The sequence below is a fragment of the Colius striatus genome, chromosome 2, assembly GCF_028858725.1.
Source record: "Colius striatus isolate bColStr4 chromosome 2, bColStr4.1.hap1, whole genome shotgun sequence".
Classification (NCBI taxonomy): domain Eukaryota; kingdom Metazoa; phylum Chordata; class Aves; order Coliiformes; family Coliidae; genus Colius; species Colius striatus.
In genome coordinates this window covers 31,222,848-31,249,462 of record NC_084760.1, presented here as the reverse complement: position 1 = coordinate 31,249,462, position 26,615 = coordinate 31,222,848, and the positions used below count along the sequence as shown (strand labels likewise).

General features: G+C 38.4%; 1 protein-coding gene across 3 annotated transcripts in view; it reads right to left on the bottom strand.

Moving 5' to 3' along the window:
• ASAP2 (ArfGAP with SH3 domain, ankyrin repeat and PH domain 2) overlaps positions 1-26,615 on the bottom strand; it is a 101,794-nt gene that overhangs the window by 3,726 nt on the left and 71,453 nt on the right. The window contains exons 13-27 of one of the 3 annotated variants that reach the window (XM_061989886.1): positions 25,404-25,452; positions 25,127-25,293; positions 23,627-23,760; positions 22,829-22,923; positions 21,007-21,196; positions 20,553-20,638; positions 20,233-20,348; positions 19,708-19,775; positions 17,832-17,945; positions 13,344-13,599; positions 8,723-8,884; positions 7,665-7,833; positions 6,011-6,078; positions 3,938-4,047; positions 13-135 (exon numbers count right to left, since the gene is read on the bottom strand). In XM_061989886.1, coding sequence (XP_061845870.1) covers positions 13-135; positions 3,938-4,047; positions 6,011-6,078; positions 7,665-7,833; positions 8,723-8,884; positions 13,344-13,599; positions 17,832-17,945; positions 19,708-19,775; positions 20,233-20,348; positions 20,553-20,638; positions 21,007-21,196; positions 22,829-22,923; positions 23,627-23,760; positions 25,127-25,293; positions 25,404-25,452 — 1,907 coding nt within the window. Of the gene's footprint in view, positions 1-12; positions 136-3,937; positions 4,051-6,010; positions 6,079-7,664; positions 7,834-8,722; positions 8,885-13,343; positions 13,600-17,831; positions 17,946-19,707; positions 19,776-20,232; positions 20,349-20,552; positions 20,639-21,006; positions 21,197-22,828; positions 22,924-23,626; positions 23,761-25,126; positions 25,294-25,403; positions 25,453-26,615 lie in introns of all 3 variants that reach the window. The other 2 variants (XM_061989885.1, XM_061989888.1) reach the window with 2 other exon arrangements.

Sequence of the window (26,615 nt, the reverse complement as noted above, 5' to 3'; positions counted from 1 at the left end):
CAAAATACTCACCCACCACTCCTGATCTTCTTCACCATCGACTACAATAATATCTCCCTCTGAAAAAGTTAGCTCATCTGGGTTGTCAGCTACACAGTTGTAAATTGCTTTTACTCTCTTGGGTTTAGTTTTTGACTGAAATATAAAAATAAGTAAATATAAATAATACAGCACAGAAGAGACACAGGAGATTTGGAATGATCTAAAGAAAGCTTCAGAACTGCTTCCAAGCATTGTTTTTCACAGGTTAGAGTTCAGCTACATCTTTTATGCTGGGTGCTCATGCTTCAGGCTGAGTTTAGCAGCATCCAAAGCCTTTTGGAACAACTGTGCCATCATCATGGGCCAGGTTCCCCTTAGCAATCTTCCATTTTGACTCATCCAAAGCTATCTTCAGGGCTCCACACCATTACAGTGAGTAGAATTTTCTTCAGAAGATTGGGTGATCGAGAGCAAATGCTACACAGCAAATATAACAGCAGCAGCAGTATCAGCAAAAGGCCTGAGCCACATGCCAATATATCCACCTTCTTGATTTGTTAAACCCACCTGAGCAGTGTACAAACACCCTGAAATGTCCTCTGCCTCTAGCACTTTAAGATCTGCAAGCCAGAGGAGAGCTTTGGCAACGCTCCCAATAGGAAAGTTTAGTAAGGAGCTGCAATTGTCCAATATTGCAGCAGGACTCTAATCCTAGTTGTGCTCTGTTTGAAGCAGTGCCAAAATTGTTTTCTCTGGCATCACAACACCCACCATTCTAACCTCCTACCTCTCCCAGTACAACCTGGCCTGCTGCTGCATTAGTTTTCAGCCTTTTCATTCTCTGCTGCAGACCAACAAAATGCTACTTACATAGTGTTTCCATGCAAAGAGTGGGGAAGCACAGAACCTGGAGGCAGAACATAAGCTTTCTGCCATGAGTCCACTCTCTTCCCCAGTTTGTCCAGCCACAGCCAGCAAAATCTCTCTAAGATGCCAGAGCAGAGCTCTAAGTGCCATTTAGGTCAAGAGATGTCTGACAAAGCAGTGAGTGTTTGGGACAGAAGCTCCAGGTGAGGTAAGGAAAAGAAGGTCTGATCCCCATCCTGGAGTCCCCCAGGTACTGGTCCCAGTCTCTAATTAGGTCAGCCACGGAGCAGGAAGCTTGTAAGGGGAGAAGAGACTCCCTCACAAGGCTACTTCTCTCCAGTACTGCCCAACAGTAACCCGCCATGGTGTTACAGCTGAACACCCTGCAGAAAAAGGGTGAAGTGGATGGGGAAGAAGGGAGATATGATCATTAGGCTCCTCTCTAAGCACCCATTTATTTGCATTTCAGTACTTAAAACCTGACCTGCCCAGACCAAGCAAACCCTTAGGCTCTCTCTTCAGACACACATTGTGAGCTGGAAGCCTTGCACTGAATCATAGCAATTTTGCCAGATGTCCCATCTCAGTCAAGCTACAGCCTGAACCACGACCACCTTTTAGGTCAAGAGGGAAAAGCCTCACATCAGTAGAACAGTGACATAATTTCTAACTTCAAAGTGCAGTAATTACTGGTATTTCTTGTTCTTTAGAAGGCAAAGAAATTAAAATAGATCCCGTTCCCAGACAACTGAAGCCTTCCAGGAAAGTTTCCCATGTATCTACAGTCTAAAAGATACATGGGGGGTGGGTAATCACCAAGAATGTAAATCTGGAAAATATGCTATGGGGCAAATGCACTGTGTAGGAGACAAGCCACTGGCCACATGTGCATGTACAACTAGATGTCTTCTTCCTTTACTCAAGGAGCACTTCTGCAATCATTTCCTAAATCTGGTCAGGCCTCTGGATTCTCTGGCAGGATAAAGACTTAGCAAAAAAGACTGGAGTATAAGGCTAAATGGAGCAATTTAGCTAAAGTACTTTAGCTAAAGTATTGATCTAGCTAAAGCTCTTTAGCTGAGGGGTTGACTAAATCTCAGCTAAAGATGCTTTAGGTAGATTGATTTAGCTGAAGAAAGAACCTTACCTAGCACACACTCCCTGAGCCAGGTTCCCCTTACTTCTCTGTTTCCAGAAGAAAACAATCCATCTGCTTTTCTCAGTGTTACAAAATTCTGAAGCCCTAGAGACACCTGGAGATTCAGATTTGTTCCTCATATTATGTGCACTTAATACTAAACAGTGGAGACACCGACTCTTCCTACAAACTAGCCAAGATAGCCCATTCCCTCATAATTAAAGCAGTTTGTCCTACAAAATAAAATGGGAGAGTGTAAGACAGAGAGACTACTACTACTTTGTACAGAAAGCAATGTAAGGAGCTTCTTCAGAATTGACAAATATGTTAAAAGGATGTAGTCAGTGCTCACACCTGAATCCCAGAACACACAATAGAAACGGCCATAAGTGTCCAACAGCCTCACAAAGTAAATATGGCAATTTCCTCGGTGCCCGTAAGCAAAAGGGACAGACATCCCATTTTACACTACTGAGACCATTTAATTGTGCTGTGGCCTAAAGCATGACAGTTATTTTGATGCAAGATAGTAACTTGGTTGAACAAGAGTGGGGGAGGCAAGACAGCAGAAGATTTTACACTCTCGACTAATGTAAGATGAACTCCAGATGTCTCTGTGGCTTCTCATCATTACCAGATGAGAGACAGCTAAAGGAGTTCTAAGAGCTCAAGACAAAATGTGCAAGGCTATGCCCACAGACACACTGAAGTCTGGCCTGGAGAGTTACTATTTCTGTAGATATGGTTAAGGAAAATTAAAGGGAGAGGCCCAGAAGACTGAAGAAGGCAGGTTTTTTCATTAAAGCCCATTAATAAAACAATTGCAGAGCCAGGAACAGCATGTCTCTGTCTCCTACCCCTCTGTTTATCATTTAACTACAGAACCACTCTCCTACATAGAATGCAAAGCATTAAACAGCCCAGACCTAGTTACATGAAGCATCTTGGAAAGTATGGGCTATGTTGTGATTCACTCACTGTGGAGAAATACTGCCATGATCAAGCATACAGATGTTTTATGTCTATCACACAGGAGAACAACATAAAATTAAAGGAAGGACCGAAGACCTCGCTGAACTACACATAATCTACAGCTTGACTGGCATCTGGAAATACTTCCCTTTACCTACATCAGTATAAGAACACAGGTATTGACACTAATATGTGCATTACTGCTCATGAGTGTAGATTACAAATAATTAATAAGAGCATAAAAAGGCTACAAAATCAGGAGTCCATCTACATCCAGTACCTCTTTTCTAACAGTCACTGTAAGGCTGGGGAAGGGTGGAGAAGAATATACAATACTTCCACCCCAAAAAACTTCCAGCCTTCCCCTTCACCCTTCAACCACCTTCGGGATGGAGATGTCTCAAGCCTGTTGTAGTTTCTCTGTACTTACCAAGAGACTTCTCTACCGTCACACAGTGAATGCACAACAAAGAGATGTAAATCAAGTTGTTTTGTTTTGAGCCTGACTCCTACTAGTCTTGTCTGAAGCCATTTGATCTACCTATGTGAATAGCTATATCTGCTTCCATTAAGAAAGTAAGCACAAAAGCTCCCTCACTGCTTACTTCATTGAAGTTTAAGAATGAATTCACATATGATCTACAAGTGACTCGCTCACCTACAAGTGACTGATTTATTACAGTTACCCGCCTTCTCTAAGTGAAATTGTATGTTCTGTGGACTGTGTTGGGTTTTTTAATTTAAAATCACATACTATCACATAGGAAATTCAAGAAAAGCAAAGCTTTCGTAAATGTTTAGTACAAGTCAGGCACAAATTTAACACAGGATACAGGTCTTGTACTTTTCATGATTCTTACCCCTTCTCCATAACAGGATATGCTATTACGTCAACAGTGTGTTTGACAGAATGCAGAAGACTTAATAAAATCAAACCCTAGTTGGCTGTTAGAAAGTAGACAAACCCAGTTTACTTACTATTTGTGATTTCCTTGGCATTGGTGCTGGTGGCTGGACCTGTGCCAAAGTATTTGTTGTAGAGCCAGTCTGTGTTACTGGAATCTCACTTATAGAAGATGACTCTCCTGCTGCTAAGGTAAGTGAAACAAGCACATTTCAAGCATGCTTTAAAAAAAAAGAGTGATGATACAAACTGAAACCAAACCAATTATTTTTTTAAAGGATACATGTCATTTTCTCTGCCATAAGTATTTCATTTTTAAATAAACTGTATTTTGCTATAGTTTTCCTTACAAAAAACCCACCCTCTCTTCCCAAAGAAAAACTATGTAAGACTTTCAATACTACTGACATGCTAAAAGAGTTTTAAAAAAGCCTGTGAAACAGATGAGAGCAGAACCAAATATTCCATTTCTCTATTCATTTACTACAGGCTGTGTGCTTTTAGAACCTACTTTTCCTAGCAAAGACCATCACCATCAATATGCTGTATCCTTCACAAGAGACTCCAAACACAGACGGCAGAGTCATCATCAAATTCCCCTTGGATATGTCAAGGGGAAATAAAAAAGAATCACTGCAAGAACCAACGAACGTAATATATACAGTGGAAGGGGAAACTGGGTAGGAGAAATTTAACTACAATCACCACAGATTCCACACAAACTTTGGACATTTTATTGAGATATTATTCTAACGTCCCAAGGTAGCAGTTACTTTGAACAATGAAAGTGCAGAATGAATAATGAACTCTGTTCATTATCATGAAAAGAGCAATATCAATTTGCAATTTAAAGTGACACTATATGAGCTTTAGGTTTTCAAACTAGAAACGTCTTTTTCTCTTCTAGACTGTGTAACTGTCACCTTGTTTATTACATGTGCAAGCAACAGAGTAAAGCCACAAAAAGTATGCAACCTTTGCTTGAATGGGGCTTAGGTGAGGTTAGTAAAGATAAAGCCCAAACAGAATTGAATCTGGTGAGGGATGTCAAAGACAACAAAAAGGGCCTCTGTAAATACACAGGTAAGAAAAGGAAAATTAGGGAAAACGTAGGCCCATTGCTTGACAAGATGGGGAATCTGGTAACACAGGACATGGAAAAGGCTGAGGTACTGAATGCCTTTACTCAGCCTTTACTAGTGAGGCTGCTCTTCAGCCTAGGTCCATGAGACCAAGGGAAAATCTGGAACAAGGATGTGTGAAGTCCTGCACCTGGGGATGAACAAGCCCATGCATCAATATATGCTGGTGGCCCGCAGCTGGAAAGCGGGACTGGAGGCAATGGGCACAAATTGAAATACCGGAGGTGCCCTCTGAACATCACAAAGCACTTGGTTATTGTGAGGGTGACCCAGAACTAGCACAGGTTGCCCAGCAAGGCTGTGGAGTCTCCCTCTTCAAAGATATTTATCAAATCATAGAATTATTTTGGTTGGAAAAGACTTTTAAGATCATCAAGTCCAATCATTCACCTAACGCTGCCAAGCCCACCACTAAGCCATGTCCCTCAGCACCTCACCTACACGGCTTTTAAATACATCCAGGGATGAGGACTCCATCACCTCCCTGGGCAGCCAGTGCCAGGGTTTAACAGCTCTCTTAGTGAAAAACTTCTTCCTAATCTCCAATCTAAACCTCCCCTGGTGCAATTTGAGGCCTTTTCCTCTTGTCCTATCACTTGTTACTTGTGAGAAGAGACCAGCTTCCACCCTGCTACAGCCTCCTTTCAGGTAGCTGTAGAGCGTGATCACATCTCCCCTCAGCCTCCTCTCCTCCAGAATTAAACAACCCAAGTTCCTTCACCTTCTCCTCATCAGACTTGTTTTCTTATGAGGAAATCTTCCAGATTTGTTTTCTTCTTATCTCAAAAGCTATCTGGATGTGGCCTAGGGAAAATGTGTTTAAGTAGCCCTGCTAGAGCTGGGGAGTTGGACCAGACTACCTCCTGAGCTCGCTCTCAATCATTCTTTGAATCTGTCCCTTATTGCATGGACCCTTTATTTACATTAATTGGCCTGTAACCCTGTTCATGCAAACAGAGCTTGAGGCATCAGGGCGTACACAATCAAGAAGAGAATCACAATTACCAGTTTGTTGTAGAGACCCAAGTCCTCTGGACTGCCCTTTGTTAGTTAAGCCAGACAACTTCTCAGTCCTGTGCAGAAAGTTAGAAATTCATCCATTTAAGAAACCAAACAAGCACTTGAAATGCAACAATACAGAGTATTTTCCAAATGGTTAAATTCTTATCATGTCTTTGGTACATTCTGGTGATGGCTATTTTGCTTTTACAGATACTACTTGGCTCCTGTATTTTTGATTATGACAAATCTAAGTTGAACTCAATTCCAAATCGTAAGGCAGCAGAATAATACAGGTTAAATTACTGCAATTTGTGACCACCAGATTTTCTTTTCCTAAGTTGTGAAGTTATTTTTGCTGCTACTTTAAAATTATTTGTTAAAATTATATATCTATATGAGTCTGTACATGACAGCAAGCTGCTTCTCCCTTTTACAATGAGCAAAGGTTGTTGACTACTTTCATTCACAAAGGATCAACTATGTATATTATTTTATCTCACACATACACATCCATATCCCTGTATCTTCTAACTCTGCCAAATTTTCAGTGTTGGAGAATCCAAGAACATCCCAGAGAAGTAACTATGATACTTCCCTATGCTTACTTTTGGAAAACTTTCCCTAGTGTCTAACTAAATAATTGTTGCCATAACTTAAGTCTGCTTTCTTAGAGCCATCATGACATGTAAAAAAGAACAATGTAATTCAACACTTGGGACACAGTGTATCTATGGCTATGATTTCTCTTTTTGTTCAACATACTGGAATCTTTATTCTTCCAAGGTTTTCTGACTGGTTACATTTTCTAGACTTCTCATTGTTCTTATTGATCTAGACCTTACTGATCTCCCCTGGTTTCTGCCTCACTATTTTGTATCTTTTTACTGTGGTGTATCTTTTTACTGTGGTATCTTTTTACTAGCTGAAGCACTACTGATGTTGAGTCCATTGGAAGGGCTAATTTATAGTTTGCAAGCTGTAATTAATTTATCTTTGACTTTTCTAAAAGAGAATAAGTCATGTGATTTACTTTTCTTTATGATCCACTATGTCCCTGAAAATTCTTCTCTTAAGGACTTTTATTTAACCATATTCTACTGTTCTCTTTGTTTTTGTAGTTGACTTAAGTACTTAGTGTTCCTTACTGAATGACATCCCTCTTCTCCTCTGACTACTGCTCCAGCTTCTCAAGGCTGCTTTGAATATAATCCCATTTGCCAGACTCCTCTGTTTCCTGCAAGTTTAAAAATGATAGTTTCTATTCCAGATCTCTCTATTCCTGCCATGAATGAAAATATTGAATGGAGCTGAACCTATGCAAATCATGCGAACAATGAGACTAAGATCCCACTATCTCTCCTTTGTTACTAGACAAGAATTAGAAACGGATTATTCTTTTTGGTTTCTTATTTCCATCATGTGTAAGCATCCTGTAGATATTCCACAAGTCATTCAACGGTAAATAACTAGACTCTTGATTCTTCTGAGAATGCATGTAAACTCCTTTAGTGTCTGCATTCCGCTCACTCCCATGCTCTAGAAGACATCACTAGCAAAAGTATGCATGCTTTATAGATGACTTGCACATTATATACCATAAAACCAAAAAGTTATTAATAAATATGAAGTATATTAAACACTAAATGGCATCAGTTACCCAGGAATAGGCTTTCTTTGAGAGATTCTACTAGGAGGTTGTGGAGGCAGTGGTGGTGGGGTTGGCTTAGTTTGTGGAGGAGCTGGTTGCTGTTTAGATTGCTGGTTCAAAGCTTCTATAATGCTGGCTGTCTTTGCCACTGGAGGTGGTGGTGCTGGAGAAAGCACATCTATAGAAGAAAGTCAGACATTGAAATGGAATTAAATTTCTGTTTACTCCTTGGTTCTCATCCACAGGTTTTTCTGTTGCTGGATTTACTCCATCTAAGAAAAATGCTTTACTACACATAATAACTTAAACAGAAAGCAAACCTTCCATTGGAAGAAGGATCTCCTTGCAAAGAGGTTTAGCTTAAGTTTCACCTAGACAAGGTCAGAAAGCTCACAAGTACTTCAATTAATTCAGGCATTAAAGTACAAGCAAGGAAAATTCTTACCCAAGTCAGTCATATTCTTGAAAATGGAGATCCGAATTTATTTACTATGGTGCTAATATTGTTTGCTCAATCAAGGCCCTCAGTCTGTGTTTTATGGAAAAGTAACTGAGTGAATAATATCTGAGAAATTTTATTTAGAGGAACATACTTTCTTAAAATTCTGTTCAGATTAACATCCAACTAAATTCCCATTAGGTTTAGCAACTAATTCAAATTTCTGTTGAATTCTTGAAACCACCACAACAGCAGCTGGCAATGCATTAACGCATCTCTTTGCATTCCTATGGTCTGCAAGAACCAAGCACAACGTGGACGTACAGCCCCAGGCTAACACACAAGACTCACCTTTACAACTAGTGAGAAATACAGCATTGAAAGTACATGTACAAATTGAAGAGCTCTTTAGCTCTAGTAAGGGATAGTACTTCCTACCGACCCTGCGCTATACCATATGGTCCTCACGGGAACATCAGAGAAGATAGTTCGTACAAAGTTACTGGATGAGAACGATAGGCCAAAGCTACAGTCACCATAAGAGGAAGTATGAATTGTGGAAATGGAAAAATAAGCCAACCATGATTAGATACAGCAGAAGGGAAAACAGGGGAAAGTGGAAACATACTTGTAGATGTTACACGCAATGGCGGCACAGGGGGATGAATAGCTGGTGGATCTGATGAAGACCTCTGCCTGCTTATATTTTCCACTCCTAAAGAATTTGTCTTCCACATTGCATTAGATGAAGAAATTGTCTGAATACCACTGCCAAGAACTGAGGGCTGTACTAAAAAGAGAGGAAAATACTGTATTACTATTATTACTTACCCTAAGCACAAAGTGTTAATATTCACATCCGTGCTTTTAAAATTAGTGCAGCTAGACCACTATATTCAGTAACAGGAACCACGACCATCCTGCTGGAATGCTGGAGCAGAAATCAGAGTCTGGAGTAAAAAGTTATGTAAAAGTTTCTGGGTGAAGTCTTACTGGCACTTTAGAGTAAAATTTGTCTCCAGTCATTATTTTAAAATATGTCAACACTTGAAAACGCTGAAATTTCTCAATAAGAAGACAGAAGACAAGTCTTGCTACCTTCTTTAATCCCTGACCCATAGCTGCAATCTTCTCGGGTACTGCAAGAGAAGGTCCTCACTCCTGCATGAGCATTAGCAGACACTGATGACCCAAAGTGAAACATTACTTTTGGCCCAGAAGTGACATAAAACTGTTACATAAAACTGATTTTCACACAAACAAAAAGCTGTACCAAATAATCATGAAACAGTTACAAAGTATGACTTCTTCAGGGCCTCCCTAAATGCCTCAATTACTTTGGCTGAAGAGTCATCTCCTCATTTTGTGTAGAAACACTACAGGTTTTCCTCACAAAGCCAATATTTCATACATACTGTGCCGCTTCTCCCTACTCAGCCCATCGGCATCATATTCAGAAAAGATGAAACAGAGTAAGGTATGAATAAATACAAAGTTGCAGCGAAAAGCATAAAAGGCTCAGAAGACTTAGGAGAGCAGCCTAAAGCTAAGAGTATAAAGGAGTAATAACACACCATAAGCATAACATCAGCAACATCAGCAATCAACAAGAAGCTAAGATTGATGATACTATTATAGCTTTTAACCAAGCATATAAAACAACAGGCTAATACATCGCTAGAATAAAGGATGTGAACTCATAATCTAAGCCAGGCAGCATGCTCTCTTGGCATGGGTTGCACTATACCGGTGCCAAGAAGTCTGGGGTTGGGAATAAAATTAAAATGACAGTCTTTAAAAAGTGTCATTTAATCAAGTGCAAACACTGGGTAACATAGTATGGTTGGGCACTATTAAAATAAAACCAAAGGGCAAAACAATGTTTTTAACTGTGCAATTGTATTACTAATTTAGAGATAGTATCTAACAGTTAAACAGACTACACAAGCTCCTTGGGTTAATTTTCCTGTTTGGTGGGGGAAACACTCCTTTCCATCAAGTAAAAAAAAAAGTCTAGATATTAAGCTTAATTTCATGCAAAAATGTTAGATGAAAGATAACCCACTATGATTAAGTTTTATATGCTGCTACACGTTCTCCACTCTCATGTTACCCTTTTTGAGTAGCACAATACCATGCTATTCCATTGTGTTCTGTTTTTCTGATATATTTTAGTTTGACTTCTATGTTGCAGTCATTCTTGTGGTATCAATAACTGACTTTTCATATTACACAGATGCTCAATTTGCCATCTCAGGCACAATCACTGGTGTATGGAGTTTTGCATTGACCTTTGCACAGTGCTCCCAAAGGCAGAGGCCACTCATGTATGCTGAGAACATTCCCTGCTCATACCTCCTCTTAGGGAATCTGAACAATAGCACCATAGAAAATCATGTGTTTGCATAATCATTTTTCTTGAATTGAATTTTACATCAGTTTAGTATCCATTAAAGCTGCTGGATTAATAAAGGTATGAAACACACCAAATATATACCATTCAAAGAGAACCTATACAGATTTTTCTACTCTTCTTTAATATGATACAGATTATATACAAAGGTAGAACACAGTTCATAGCATCAGCTTTAATTGTAGATTTGGCAAGCACACAACCCTTCTGAACCAGGATTAGACGTGCATTTTGCATTGTTCTCTTGACTGGGGTGTAACCAATAACTGGAAATTCCCTTTTCAGTCAGAGACCAGTTCTTTAAAATCATCCAGTTTTCTAAAATGACCCTGTTCTACACATCATGACACTTAAACCTTTACTTCAATAACCTTGAAGCATATATTTATTAAGAAAAGACTTTGCTAGGTTAAAAATCTCATTCTGTGTACACCCTGTTTTCCCAGGTCTTACAGAGTTTTGCACAGCAGCCAAATGATAGAAGTACCCAAAAGAGATGGTCAATCTTCAAGTTCCACTTCCTCCAAGCCCAGGATCAGTGTATCCCCACATGTAGAAAAGTGGGAAAAGGAGGCAGGAGGCCTCCATGGATGAGCAAAGATTTGCTGGGACAATTCAGGGAGAAAGCAGCCATCTATGAGAGGGGGGAAAAAGGACCTGATTTCTGGGAAAGAGTATAGGAACTTTGCCAGAGCATGCAGAGAGGCAAGCAGGAAGGCTAAAGTCGGTGTAGAATTAAACCTGGCCAGGAAAGTAAAGGAAAACAAGAACAGTTTTTTCAGGTACATCAGCAGCAAAAGGAAGATTAGGGGAAATGTGGCCACACTGCTGAAAACAGAGGGTGCCCTAGTGACAGAGGATGCAGAGAAGGCTGAACTACTGAATGCCTTCGTTGCTTCAGTCCTTACAACAAAGGCCGGCCCTCAGGAAGCCCAGTCCAGCAAGGATAGTAGGACAGTCTGGACAACAAAGGACTTGCTCTTGATTAAAAATGTTAAAGACTTGTTGGTCAAGCTTAACACTCTTAAGTCAATGGGATCTGATGGGATGCATCCAACACTGCTGAGAGAGCTGGCTGATGTAGTCGCTAAGCCATTCTCCATAATTTTTGAACATTCATGGAGGACAGGTGAGGTGCCTGAGGACTGGAGAAAGGCCAATGTCACACCAGTCTTCAAAAAGGGCAGGAAGGACAACCCAGAAAACTACAGGCTAGTCAGCCTCACCTCCATCTCTGGAAAAGTGATGGAACAACTCATCCTGAATGTTATCACTGAACATATGAAGAAAAAGATGGTTATAAGAGGGAGTCAACATGGATTCACCAAGGGGAAATCCTGTTTGACCAACCCGATAGCCTTTTACGAGGGCACTGGTTGGCTAGATGAGGGGAGAGCAGTGGATGTCATCTATCTTGACTTCAGCAAGGCTTTTGACACTGTCTCCCATAACATCCTGATCAGAAAGCTCAAGCAGTGTGGCTTGGATAAGTGGACAGTGAGGTGGATCGAGAGCTGGCTGAATGACAGAGCCCAGAGGGTGGTGATCAATGGCACAGAATCGAGTTGTAGACCTGTGGCCAATAGAGTTCCACAGGGATCGATTCTGGGGCCAGTCTTGTTCAACATCTTCATCAGTGACCTGGATGAGAGGACAGAGTGTACCCTCAGCAAGTTCCCTGATGGCACCACACTGGGAGGACTGGCTGATTCCCCAGAAGGCTGTGCTGACATTCAGCAGGGTCTCGACCAGCTTGAGAGTTGGGCAGAGAGGAACCTCATGCAGTGAAGTGCAGAGTCCTGCAGATGGGGAGCAGCTCTGCAGAGAGACCTGGTTGATAACAGACTGAACATGAGCCAGCAGTGAGCCCTCGTGACCAAGAAGGCCAATGGCATCCTGGGATGCATCAAGAAGAGTGTGGCCAGCAGGTCAAGGGAGGTTCTTCTCCCCCTCTGCTTTGCCCTGGTGAGGCCTCATCTGGAGTCCTGTGTCCAGCTCTGGGCTCCCAAGCTCAAGAGGGACAGAAAACTTTCTGAGAGTCCAGTGCAGGGCCACCAAGATGATCACGGGACTGGAGCATCTTCCTTATGAGGAAAGGCTAGAGGAGACTGAGGGGGGAACTCATTAATATTTACAAATATCTGAACAGTGGATGTCAGGAGGTTGGGGCATCACTTCTTTCTTTTGTATCTAGTGACAGGGTAATGGAAAGAAGCTGGAACATAAGAAGTTCCATTTAAACATAAGGAAAAATTACCTTACTGTTCAGGTGAGGGAGCCCTAGCACAGGCTGCCCAGGAAGGGTGTGGAGTCTCCTTCCTTGGAGGTCTTCAAAACACACCTGGATGCATTCCTTTGTGACCTGATCTAGGTGGACCTGTTTTGGTAGGGGGGTTGGACTAGATGATCTCTAGAGGTCCCTTCCAATCCTTACCATTCTGTGATTCTATCAATCTATCAAATGCTACTGAAATGGTACCTTTAAATTGGATAATGACATCTTTAAGAAACGGAAGTATGAAAAGATAGAGTATATAACAATAATAAAACAAAAAGTGCTAAACTAAATTGACAGCAGCTCTTTTTTTAACAAAATTGTTTAACTCTGTTGAAGTTGCCTGGGCATTATTTTCCCAAACAATATTCAGTAAAACTGAAAATCAAACTCAAGTTGTGCAGATTTACTTCAAGTATATAAAATGTCATCATCATTAAACTGTTCCAACACTTACCTGTGTGAAATAACTGAAAAAGAAAACTTAAACATGTAATAATAATTAAAAAATGCTAAGACCTCATTCTTCTAACATATAATGATGTTTTCTGGAGTTTGTACCTTTGCCAATATTCCTTGGAGGTAGAGGAGGTGCACTACTTGTAACAGGTACTGCAGGCTGAGTGGAAGGTGGGCTGCCACTGAGTATTGCTCCGTATGTTTCATTCTGTAATATACTTGGCATAAATCCTCTTTGCTTATCTTTAGCAATGTTTGCTGCATCTCTTGCCAAGGATGCTACATTAGGCTGAAGCTGGTTTGACCCAAGTTGATAGAAGCTGACAGGCCTGTCCTCTCTCCGATTGGGACTGGGTTGCTTAAATACAAAAAGAAAAGTACTCACTTATACCACATTAGTTGTACTCATTTTATTTATTACTTGATAGAAAGTTATTAGCTTCTAGAAAGAAAAAAAATACTTCTAAAATGCACTTTTTTTGCTTTTAATATGTAATCCAGAACCTATATTCTGCCTTCCTCATGACAAAGTAACATTAACAAAAAGGAGATGAAACGTGAACTATATTTCAAAACAATTATCATCTTCTCATCTTCTCCAGCAATATACTTCTACAGAATAATACTGTAATTTACATACACAGGACTTTATTTGTATAGATAGCAAATATTCAGTCTGGATCAGGTAATGTTTCCCTGAAACAAAATAACAGGCAATTTTTTCAAAAGAAGATGAAACGACTGAAGATCCTAAGCTTCATCGGAAGTTCATCTGTGTTAGATCCCAAATAGATGATCATGATCTCAAAAACGAGACACACTTGTAACTCAGTGTTCCACCTGTAGCCCAGCCTACAACAAATTAGGAGCCAAAACTTCTCACAAACTCTTTGTATCTGACTAATATTACTGGACAAGTTTGGGAGATTACTTCAATTGGCAGCTGGGACAGAACGTTGCTCATCCCATGCACATTATCAAATGAGATCTAATTAGTTGTCTTTGAGATTTACAGCGAGTCATCTGCTCACTATGAACACTTAGTATTATTTTTCCTGTTTCAACAGCAAGCATAGTAATTATTTTTATCAAATGATAATTAAAATAGCTGGAGTCATAAATCCATGTGGTTAGTACAAGAACGGCTCGCAACAATTCACAGCTCAGAAAGCATAAATGTGCCTTTAAAAACAGTGTTAGATAAACATGTTACTGACCTACTGTCTGTACAAAACTAATATAAACATTTATAGTAATAGCATTCAGACAGAATCAAGATTCACACCAACTGTATCACAAATAAGCAATTGATTTTCCTCTGAATATATTCAATGCTTTCTCTGGATTGATCATGTAGGGCCATTAGACAAGTTATAGCACAGCATTACAGATCAAAGATCTATCAGAATGTTGTATGTGACAGCCAGACTCCTTAATCTCTACCTTTACTTTGGCTTAGCAGTCTTACTCTCCACTAGCTGACATTCTCCATTCCCTGAGCTCTCCATTCTCCTGGTTCTGGTACTTGTCCACACTTGCCTCTGCTTTCTAAACCAGCACAAAATTCTTTTTTGTGTTGCTGATTTAGCTTTTCTCTGGTTTACCAAACTGAAACAGCTCAATACGGCAACGAATGTATGCCAGAATGGAGGCAAAAGATGAGGTAGGAACAGGCAGCTGAGATGCGAAACAGCAGCAGAAACCAGTTGGATCAGCTTCACTTTCCTTTAGGTTGGACTCTCTTTTATGTGAAAACTTCTGGACTACAAGAACTTTCATTTCAGACATGACCTTTTCTAACAAAGACTACAAAATCCATGCCATTGCTTTATCAGAAATAAAGACAAGGCCAGTAGCTTGACATCTATAAACAGAACTCAAACGTGATCATAAGCAACAGTAGCATTCACCAGTGCATTCAAAGTAGTTACAGACACTAGTCTGTGATTAAAAGCCCTTAATTGCCTTTCAAAAGTCCCTGTAGTATAATCCTATTGACAGTGGGCAGTGAAGGAACAATTTCATTACTTCAACTTCATTGCTGAATAGCAGATAACCCTATATGAGATGGAGCTCAGGGACTAGCCAAAAAGAGAATGCTCAACTGCAAAGGGCAACTGGCAATAAAGGAAGTGAAGGTAAAAACAGATGAAAAGTAATAATTTAGAGTGTCCCATTACAAGATTTGCTAGATATCTAGTTGTAAATTACCCAAAAGGTTTTATGTCTGGTAAAAAAGAAATCTCTCAAGCAAAGTTTCAAGGTGCTTATCAAAAAGCTCATAATTACTGCTATCTGAATGGTGATACATTAATAGAATCACTCGATTGTTTAGGTTGGAAAAGACTTTTAAGATCATCAAGTCCAACCGCTAACCCAGCACTGCCATGTCCATCACTAACCCGTGTCTGTAAGTGCCAAACGATGTTTTTAAAATACCTCCAAGAACGGTGACTCCACCACCTCCCTGGGCAACCTGTTCCAACACTTGATAACCGGTTCGGTGAAAAATGCTTTCCTAATATCCAACATAAACCTCCCCTTGTGCAAATTGAGGACATTTCCTCTGTCACTTGTAACTTGGGAGAAGACAAATAGGAATACAGAATACTGGGATAAAATATGAAAGCTCACCCAGAAGGACTGTATTTCGCAGCTCACAGATTCTAGATTCTTGCACAGGTAACAAAATTCTCAAGAAAAACCTTAAGAAAAGTCTCAGAAGACAGCGATTCTGCTTCAAAAGAGATGGCTTGTGACATTCTTATTTTTATCTTTGTTGGTAAGTAGTTAAATACTAAAAGTAACAGATATCTTGGACTAAAGTGAAAGGACATGGGAAGAAGAATCCTACGCAGACAGGGTTTTGGAAAAATGATATTCTGCAACAGAGGAAACTTATTGATGTCAAAATCAGTCTCCAAAACATTAAGCTAATTCAATGATGTTGTGGTTTATGCACAGTTGGCAACAAAGAAACAGGCAGCCACCCACTCACTCCTTTCAGCTCCTAGCTGGGATGGGGAGCCGAACTGGAAGAAAATGGTAGAAATCTCATGGATCACAGAATCACAGAATGGTAGGGGTTGAAAAGGAGCTCTAGAGATCATCTAGTCCACGCCTCCTGCTACAGCAGGTTCTCCTCGATCAGGTCACAGAAGAACGTGTCCACGTGGGTTTGGAAACCTCCAAAGGAAGAGACTCCATATCGTCCCTGGGCAGCCTGTGGCAGAGATCCCTCATCCTCACAGGAAAGAAGTTTCTTTTCATGTTGAAGTGGAACTGCCCGTGTTCCTAGCATTTTTTAAGACATTCCGTAAAAGTAAAGAAAAGGAACCTATGATCGTCAGATTTGAATATTTCTGAACGTAAAACCCTCTGAAGCATAGGAGATTTGGGTTTACATTACTAATTAAGTATTAGCAATTCATGACCTAGCTGAGATGGGGGACTTGGTAAGAGAAGTACTGAAATTCTAAAACTTGAAAAAAAAAAAGTCATATTTCATTATCTGGGAGAGAAAGGGGTTTTTGTTCACTGCTTGCAACAGAAGAAAAGGTTCTGCAAACATCTGAAGTTTAACTGATATAAAGTGTATCATATATTCCTTGCACTTTATAAAGGAAACAGAAAAGGCGTAAGTGTAACACCACACACACAAAAAGAACAAAAAAAGTGTTCAATATTTATATGGAATATTTCAAATTACAAAATTTTCAAAATAGCATTAGCATTTAAGAGGTTATGTGTCATCTCAAATTTACCCTAGAAATCCAAGTCACTTTTAAGTGTTGTTTAGGTATCAAAACACAGTAGTTCATTCCCTGTCTGTACATTCAGGTGCTTAAATATTTTTCCAAGTTGGTCCCTAATTGGGGAAACAAAATTTTGAAAATGCTATGAAGTTCCCATGCTATCAAGATATTTTGAAATGCCTGTAATATAACCATCCTTGTAAATATTAAGAAGCCACATGGACATGGTCCTGGGCAACTGGCTCTAGGGCCACCTGCATTAGTGGAGGCAGTTGGCTCAGATGATCTCCAGAAGTCCCTTCTAACCTCAACCACTCTATGATTCTGGACCCAAAAGCACCACAGCAACACTGCAGATTTCAGGCATGAAAAGTCAGTAAACCAAAAAAAACCATTTTTACATGAAGATATGTTCCAAAAGTAAAGCCACTGACTGGAGATGTTTCACAAACATAAGGAGATACTATATAGTGCTTCTCTTTGTAATGGCAATTTTCCTAGGTCACATTAGTTCTGTCTCATTATCAGCAGATCTAAAGATTCCTGATGTTTTGAAACAAACTATTGAGTCCATTATAAAAAATTTATCACATTTGACTAATCATAATTTGATCACCACTACACAGTCATATGCTTTGTACATTATATCAAAGAGGAAAAAGACATCAAACTATAAGAAACTAAAACTTAAGCTACTACATTTTACTGTAGAAATTGCTATGGAATTTCACAGTGTCTTCGTATCCACAGTAAAAAGCAGTGTTACTGAAACAATGATGAACATTGTGCTTACACATCTATGTATACAGAAATATAATAATGTATTGATACAAACCTGAAGCTTTTCATCCACATCATCATCACTTTCATCCAAATCTTCATGGAGTAACCGCCATTCATATTCTACATGAACATGAGAATTAAATCTTCCAGACAGTGCTTGAGTAAGCTACAGGAGAAAAGGTGACTGTTGACATCTATGTTATGTGCAGTACTTATTTTGAGAAAATATATTTCAAAACAAACAAAAAACACACATAGAAAGAACTTTGCTTTCTAACTAAAAAGTATTGCTTTTATTTTATAAATATATTTTAGTCACCTGAAAAGTTAACTCCACTGGAGTAAGTTTAAAGAATTAAGCTCGGTGACCAAATACAACACAAATAAATCAAAAGCAACCAGGCTTTTCATTAACCATTGCAGGTTCACTCTCCACTTTCTCACAATAAGCACAACGTTTTTGCATTGATTTAGAAATTGCAAGTCAAATAGATTAAATGCAATGACAGGTTTTTTTTAATCAGACTCACCAAGAAGCCTTTATCCTGCAAATGCCCTTTTTTTCTTACTAAAAGTAGTGATGGTTGCCAGCTTCTCTTCATAGAATCACAAAATGGCTTAGGTTGAGGTAGATGATCTTTAAAGGTCCATTCTAACCCTCCATCATAGGCAGGGACATCTGCCACTAGATCAGGTTGCTCAGAGTTCCATCCAGCCTGACATTGAGAATTTTCAGTGATGGGAGATCTACAACTGCTCTGGGCAACAAGCAAATGGCCTTCATCCATGGACTCCACAAATAAAAAGCACTTTAGTGATTAGATTTCTGTGATGTGTCACACAGTTAGAATAACAGAATCATTTAGGTTGGAAAAGACCTTTAAGATCATCAAATCCAAGTGTTAACCTACCACTGCCATGTCCACCATGTCTACCATGTCCCTATGCACCACATGTCTTCATCTCCAGAAACAGTGACTCAACCAACCCTCTGGGCAGCCTGTTCCAAGGCTTGAGGAACTATCAGCAAAGTTTTTCCTAATGTCCAATCTAAACCTTCCCTGATGCACCCTGAGCCCATTTCCTTTTGTCCCTTTGCTTGTTAATTGGGAGACCTATCCCCATCTCCTTTCAGGTAGTTGTAGAGAATGACTTGGTCTCCCCTCAGCTTTCTCATCTCCAGACTAAACAACCCCAGTTCCTTCAGCTGGTCTTCACAGAACTTGTGCTCCAGACCCTTCACCAGCTTCCTTGCTCACTTCTAGACACACTCCTGCACTGCAATGTCCTTCCTGTAATGATGGCTCAAAACTGAACACCGAACTTGAGATGCAAGCTCAGAGCGCCAAGTACAAGAGAACAACCACTTTCCTGGTTCTGCTGGCCACACTATTTCTGATACAAGCCAGGATGCCATTGGCCTCCTTTTTTATCAACATCCGCAGGTTCTTTTCCTCCAGGCAGTTTTCCAGCCACTCTGCCCCAAGCCTATAGCGCTGTCTGGGGTTGTTGTGGCCGGTGCAGGACCAGGCACTTGACCTTGTTGAACCTCACACAATTGGCCTTGGCCTATGGCTCCAGCCTGTCCAGGTCCCTCTGTAGAGCCTTCCTGTCCTCAAGCAGATCAACACCCCTGCCCAACTTAGTGTCATCTGCAAACTTAATGAAGGGAGCTTACTTGTGGAACCGGGCCTAATACCTCAAACAGAACCATTCCCTGTCTCCTGAAGTTTAGCATTTCCAAAGCATCTAAAAAAAAATACAATGTTCTTCTTAAATGCATTAACGTGATATAAGCATGTAATCATTTCAAAACATACAAATATTCCACATCTGGAATATATTCATTGAGTATTCAACTGCAAACTATGAAGTATTAACACATGATTTTGCTTGTAAATGCCCACAGAAAAAGATGCAACACTTACCAGCTCTTCACAGTGAGTGTGTTTTAAACGTTTAGCTATATCAAGTGGCGTTTCTCCTGATTCATTAGCTATATGACAGCAAGAGAATAAAGTTATGGTGTTAGATATCACTACTACCACGTTCATTATTAAACATAAAGACGAATCTGCAGATACATAGCGAAGTACTAAACATTCATCTCTTCCCTTCATATGTATGTTCAACTCATACCAACAGTCTGAATATGACAAGCAATAGCAATTCAATATGCAATATTTATATGGAGTGATAGCCAGGAAATGGCAAAATATAACTAGGCAACCAGTTATCAGTTAAAAGTCTTGGCACTTACTTATCTAAATTTGTTTAAAAAAAGAAGTGTAATGTATAAGTCCATTTTAAACAGTATTGATTTCTTTATGACGAAGATTTTATTCACAGAATTATGATAAATAATTGAGGAGAAAATGCACTTACTCCACTTTCACTGCTTCTCATCCGAAGCAGTGACAAATATGAAATTGAGGTACACATTACCCTTTTACCTATTTCAATAGAAGCCTTCCCTCTCAGCAGCAGTTTGAGGCACTCAACGTTGTCTGTCAGACAGCAGTAATGCAGGGCTGTGCTACCTTTACATGTTTGCTTATCTAGATTGCCACTATTGGAATACAAGAAAGAAGAATAAAGCTGATGACATTTACATTTCGTACCTTATATTAACAAACCACTCTCATTACAAGATTTTCAAAGAATAAAATTAAACTTGCAAATACTAGAATTCCTTTCAGTACTTTATTTAGTATTTGTGTTACCTGCACAAAAGCACTATCGATAATATTTTAACAGTTTTCCATACACTTACCTGTTCTGCACCAAAAAGTCAACTATATGAAGGGATGTTCGATCAACTGACCTAACAGCAAGGTGAAGTGCTGTTTCATCTTGTTCCTAAGAATAAAACAAAGGAACACATTTCTTTCTTATGATCTATAGAGAAGCAAAAATTTTAAAGATATAAATTAGATTAAAACAATTCATTTCAAACTACTGAGACATCCTAGCAATAAAATATCTCTTGTAAGACTTTTATTTCTTCCCTTTCATTGCTTTAAAGTAAACAAACAAATGGGATGGAAACAAATAGATTATTGAATTATTTAATGCTTTAATTTATAATATGATAGTATTTGAAACAATTTTAGATTAAAAGGTTTAATATCTTCTTTGGTTATTGTTAAATGACATCATTAAAAGGATATGTTCAGACAAAAGTATATTGCACTTATAATAATTTATCTAACAAAATTTACACTTACGTGGCCATTAGCCAGTGGAATTTTTTCTGTGAGATCCACACCGTCAGCATATACTTGGACTAATCCAAGAATGTCTCTTGATTTGACTGCTTCACAAAGAGCATGTAATTTAGCTGCATTGTCAGCATGCTTTTTTCTTGCATATTTTCTCTCAATATACTTGGCTGTAATATAATCTTTTCTTGCATTCCTGAAATTGAATATAATTTACTTCTGTAACTTTTAGCAGAAGACACACATTAAAATGTCCATAAATGCATGCAAGTAATTTGAAAGAAAATCTGGGAAAGGCTATTTCTCAGTAATTATGATAATTTTTCTTTTAAAATATGCATGTAAGACATGCAGTCTTGCATTTCCAGTACGAAAAGGAACTACAAAAGATGAATCAACTACCCAAAATTAAGACAGAACATGAATTTTCCCCTCTGAACTCTGTTATGAAGTTGAGATCAAGACTACCCAGCCCTATGCACATAAGATATATCAAAGCTTCATAATGCTGGTTTGCTAAGAGCAGCCTTTCAGGTTTATGTTTACTTGACTTGCACTACTACACATGCTGGAAAGGGATAGAAGGCATAAGATACAAAAATCTGTCTTATATATCTGCATAGACTATCCAGGCCTTGGACCAGCGTTTGCAACAGTGAATTTGTTCTGTAAAGCAGCTTTTCACCACAACTGTAACAGGTAGGATATAGTGGAGTTTTTAAGTTGCACTTCTAAACTGAGGTGAAAAGTTAGTACTTGAATCAGCACGTGTTATCACTTTTGCTCCTGATATCCAAGTAACAAATGACTATTCTTCCCAGGAGCTTGTATGCCTCCCCTTACCAGCTCTTGAGACATACACAATATTGCACAGAAGATACAACAAAGCCATACTTTATCATCTAGATACTATAAAATGGGCAAAAAGAAAATAAAAAATTGAATGAATTGATACATCTTGTTCCTAAAGCATACAGCAGTATTCCTTCATAGTATTTAAAAAGTATCTGTCATCCAATTCTCATTTAAATAAAACAGCTCAAACTTGATAGGTAGATGCATCAAACTAAATGATTGTTATAAATATCAATTTTTAGAAAACTTCTTATGCTATTATTTTATCACCCAGTAAAAGTATTAGCAATTTTAATTATTCATAATATGTAGTATCATTACTAGTGGCAGCAAAAAATTATTTTTACTGCATCGTTTACCATTGGTTCTGTCAGAATGGTCAAAGTCCAAATACTGTAAAATCAGCTTCATTCAAAGCCAGTTATTCTGGGCTTGTTTCTGCATCATTTACTAGCTCTTTTATGATGGAGTAGTATCCAGCCAAGTAGGCAACTGTGCTCGTTGTCTCTCTGCCATCACTGTTCAGTGTTTTCGAGGAATTCAAGTAAATCTCTTTATTCCACATAGATACAAACTTAAGTCCTAGCTACAGTTTCTAATCACTAGGTGTTCAGTATCATTCAGGTAAAATGTGCACCCGACTCCAATTTTAATTTTGTGTTTAAATAGTACAAAATTTGTAGTTTGAGTTTTAATCTCTACCCTTTTGTGTCTTTAGAAATCCCAACAAGTCATGTTTAGTTTGTTTCCGTCCCATAAATCATGATTCAGAGAGTTGGTAAAATAGTTCTTGCTGTTAAGGAAGATACAGTCAGATAAAATGCAATAAAACAGATAAACAAAGCATCAGAATGCTATATGTAAGACATTACAATGTTTCCATATTCTGGTGATGCAAAATGTAACAGCACACCCCATCAGCAATATTAAACTAAATGCCTGCCTTTTTCAGAAGTAGTGTCTCTTTACTTACATATCACTGCTTGGATTAGGTTTGACCATCTCATCTACTGGCAGACAGAATTCCATAATCTCATTAAACCCAGCATTCCCAATATTTTTTGCAAGCTGTTAAAAAAAAATCCACAGCTGACTTAACAAACAGATTCAGTTATTGGCCACGCACATATTACTGGTGGGACAAGTGAAAATGGGAGTTGAAGCTTTATTTCTGATTCCTAGTTCTGCTACTATGTTGCTGATCATCTACAGATTAGGTACCTTTTTGGATGTCAGTTTTCAACTGAGATTTAATACATATCAAGTAATTACAGAATAATCCATCAAGACACCAGCTCATACAATCAATGCAAAATATTTTGTGCTGGATAAGAACACAGATATGAACTGACAGAGCAGCTGATACGTGGTAATTTCTTTGTGCAGTCAAGCTGAATACATTTTCTTCCTTTGCGGATTAAAATTCTCTTAGAGAATAATGTTAAATAATTAATAGGATAAGTATTTGTGAAGTCCTTCAATTTTTAATCTGAGAGGCACATTTATATGCCAAACTGCTGTGTTCTTTTAAAAAGCAACCAAGGGTAAAAAGACTTGAAAACACAAAACATATGAGGCCGATTTGAATTTTAAGATCAGGCAAAGTTCCAGGAGGCTCCCTTAACCTTGAATAATTAATCTTTCTTAAATTACGTTTACAGAGAGGCAACTTTCAAGATTACAACAATGTATCACCAAAGTGACAAAGAGATATTTCTGTTGGAACTATTTCATAGCAATATTTTTAAGTTAATAGAAGCAATTTCATTACCAAAAGTTCAGATGTTCCCAGCACATCTAATGTAAGTGATTGCATTCTGGAATAGTGAACACCAAGTTCTCTATGGATTCCTGAGCATTCAATGCAAGTTAGAATTCCCAAATTTGTTGAAAGCCAGGTAGGATCTGAAACAGAAGGAACACACAGAATTAAAATTCCTTCAGGTAATCATTTCTTTCTAGAAAATATATTACACAGAACCAAAAATTCTGTAAAACTAAGATCTTTGTATGTGAATTATCAGGTTTTTCTTTAATTTGTGTCTTCATATTTACTGTATTGGGAATTACAAACCCAGTATTTTTTACAGTGGTGAAAGAAGTGAAGATGTTTTCTTCTTTTTCTTTCTTTTTTTTTTTCATAAAGGACATTGCTTTCCAAGGGAGTTGCTCAAACAGTAGTTTGTCATTCTCCAAATGCCTTTCAGTAACTGTATTTTTCCATCACCAATATAATGGTATCACATTCTAAATTGGGAATATAGATGCAGTTCAAACTGAAATAACATTGCCTACAGGGCTAGTTTTTAATATATTTCAAGTATAGACTTCAGATTAAATGAGGGAGCAGTGACTCTGAAGTATACACACAGCATCACACTACAACAGATTCTCACTCGACTATTTGAAAGATGTTAAGGCTCATGCCTCTCCTTTTGTTACCCTTGCTTGCCTTTTCTCCTGGTATTTTGCATTCTTGCTATAACATTCCCTCATCTTCCAGATAAATATTTAATTTCTGAAGATTTAGACAGCTTAGAAATTTATTTATTTTATGAAGGTTATCAGTAGCTATTTAGAGTCTTCTCCTTTAAAGACAGCAGGACTCACTCTTCCCATATATACACTATCTGTTGCTGGAAGGTACTATTGACTTATAAAGTGCATACAGCTTCAGATCTGATGTTTTCAGCTACAACTTCAGAACAAAAACCCCTAAGTCCTGCAGTGCCTCTGTAACATAAAAGAACACAAGGAACAGCAGGATTTTAAAAATAATTTCAAGAAGATTAAAGTAGAAATTCATTGACAAAGAAAACCAATACTGCAAACCATAGTCAGCAGGTGCATTCTTTTCCAAATGAGCACACTCTTACACATAGTCCCTAGCTCACACTCAAAGTCAAAAAAAAAAAAAAAGAAAAAAAGAGAGGTGTTATTAGGAAAAAGCTTCAAGTATCACACTACTGTCCAGTTTTACCTAAATCTTATGTAAAATATGGGATAATAAAATAACTGCAACTGACTTATATAAGCAAAAGTAAGTTCCAATTAGCAAAATACATGGCAGAATCAAAACTTTTGTCCCCACTGGCAATATATATATAGCAAATCAACCTTGCTAAAGTAGTGCAAAATTGGATTGTTATTACATTCTCCATGTATAATCTTTGTGAGATAAGGAGTAAAAGTGAAATAATAAAACAGCAGGTTGAATACTCCCATGAGACACGGAATTTTCACCAATTAGAAATATGCTTAATTGAGTCACCTTGTGCTCCACAGTCACAACACACATCATTTCCAGTCATCCTCTGGACTTCAGATATAATTTCTTTTGTCAGTTCCTGGACAATATTATTTTCTCCAGTGTTATCATCTCCTTTGAATGCATTATTTAAAGCTTCCTCTTTGCTGTTTTGTAGCACAGATGTCCATCTAAAATGGCAGTAATATTTTGCTATTAAACATTTCAGCATTTTCTGAAGTTCAAGGTAACATCTCAGTAGAACACCAGTATCAAAAATAAAATTAGGAAAGTAACTCACATTTGACACTCCTGTTCATCCTCTGCTTGAAAGTGGTATGTTCTGTCGTCTGCACAATAAATAATTCACATACTGATTAAAAAAAATGATTTAAAAACTGATTTTGCAGAAAACTTAAAATTAATTGATGTATGATTTCTAAGGTCTCTAGTCTCATCACTGGAGCGCTGACAGGCAAAAAAGTCTATTTAACAAGCTTCACTCTTACTAAGTACAATTAGGTTTAGAGTCACGTTTAGACAAGGTGGCTTGTGCTCTTTAAACACGAATTGTTTTCTGCACTGCTGTGCTTCTAATGCATAAACAGCAGGAGTATAGTAATTATCTCATCGTCTAGATACAACATTAGTAATCACAAGTTTAAAGTTCTGCTGCGTGAGTGTGAGGTGTGTGTGAGAGTCCACATTTGAGTTTATCTATGTATATAAGAAAGATTTGAAGTTTTCAAGATCTTAAAAGTCACAGAAATCCAGAACACCAAAACAAACTCGCTAGACAAGCAAAAGAAATTTGTCCAAACTACAACCAGAATAAGCTCTAAGATATTTCAATTAAATCAAGCTAAAAATTTTCAATTTACTAGTACTTTTGAAATTCCAAGCATTGTTATTATAGTGAACTACTAAAGACAAGATCATAATACATTTTCAGTCTATGAAACAAATGAGATATGATATAGTTTAATGATTAAGTTGGAGTTAATATTAGAAAAGATGATGAGATCTCATTAATATGTACAGATCTCATTAATATTTACAAATATCTAAATAGTGTGTGCCAGGAGGTTGGGGCATCACTATTGTTTCTAGTGACAGGACAAGGGGTAATGGGAAGAAGGTGGAACACAAAAAGTTCCATTTAAACATAAGAAATAACTGTTTTCCTGTTCAGATGAGGGAACCTTGGCACAGGCTGCCCAGGGAGGGTGTGGAGTCTCCTTCTCTGGAGGTTTTTAAAGCCTGCCTGGATGCGTTCCTCTGTGACCTGATCTAGGTGGACCTGCTTCTGCAGGGGGGTTGGATTGGATGATCTCTAAAGGTCCCTCCCATCCTCTACCATTATATATTCTTTCATTCTATGAAGAACAGAGGTAAAGCTACTGGCAAAAAGATATTCTAGGCCAAAAATTCCTTAATTTCTAAAAATATTCAGGCAAAAACGTATTAAAAATGTAGTTTCAAACATGAAAAATATTAAGACAGTGAGGACACA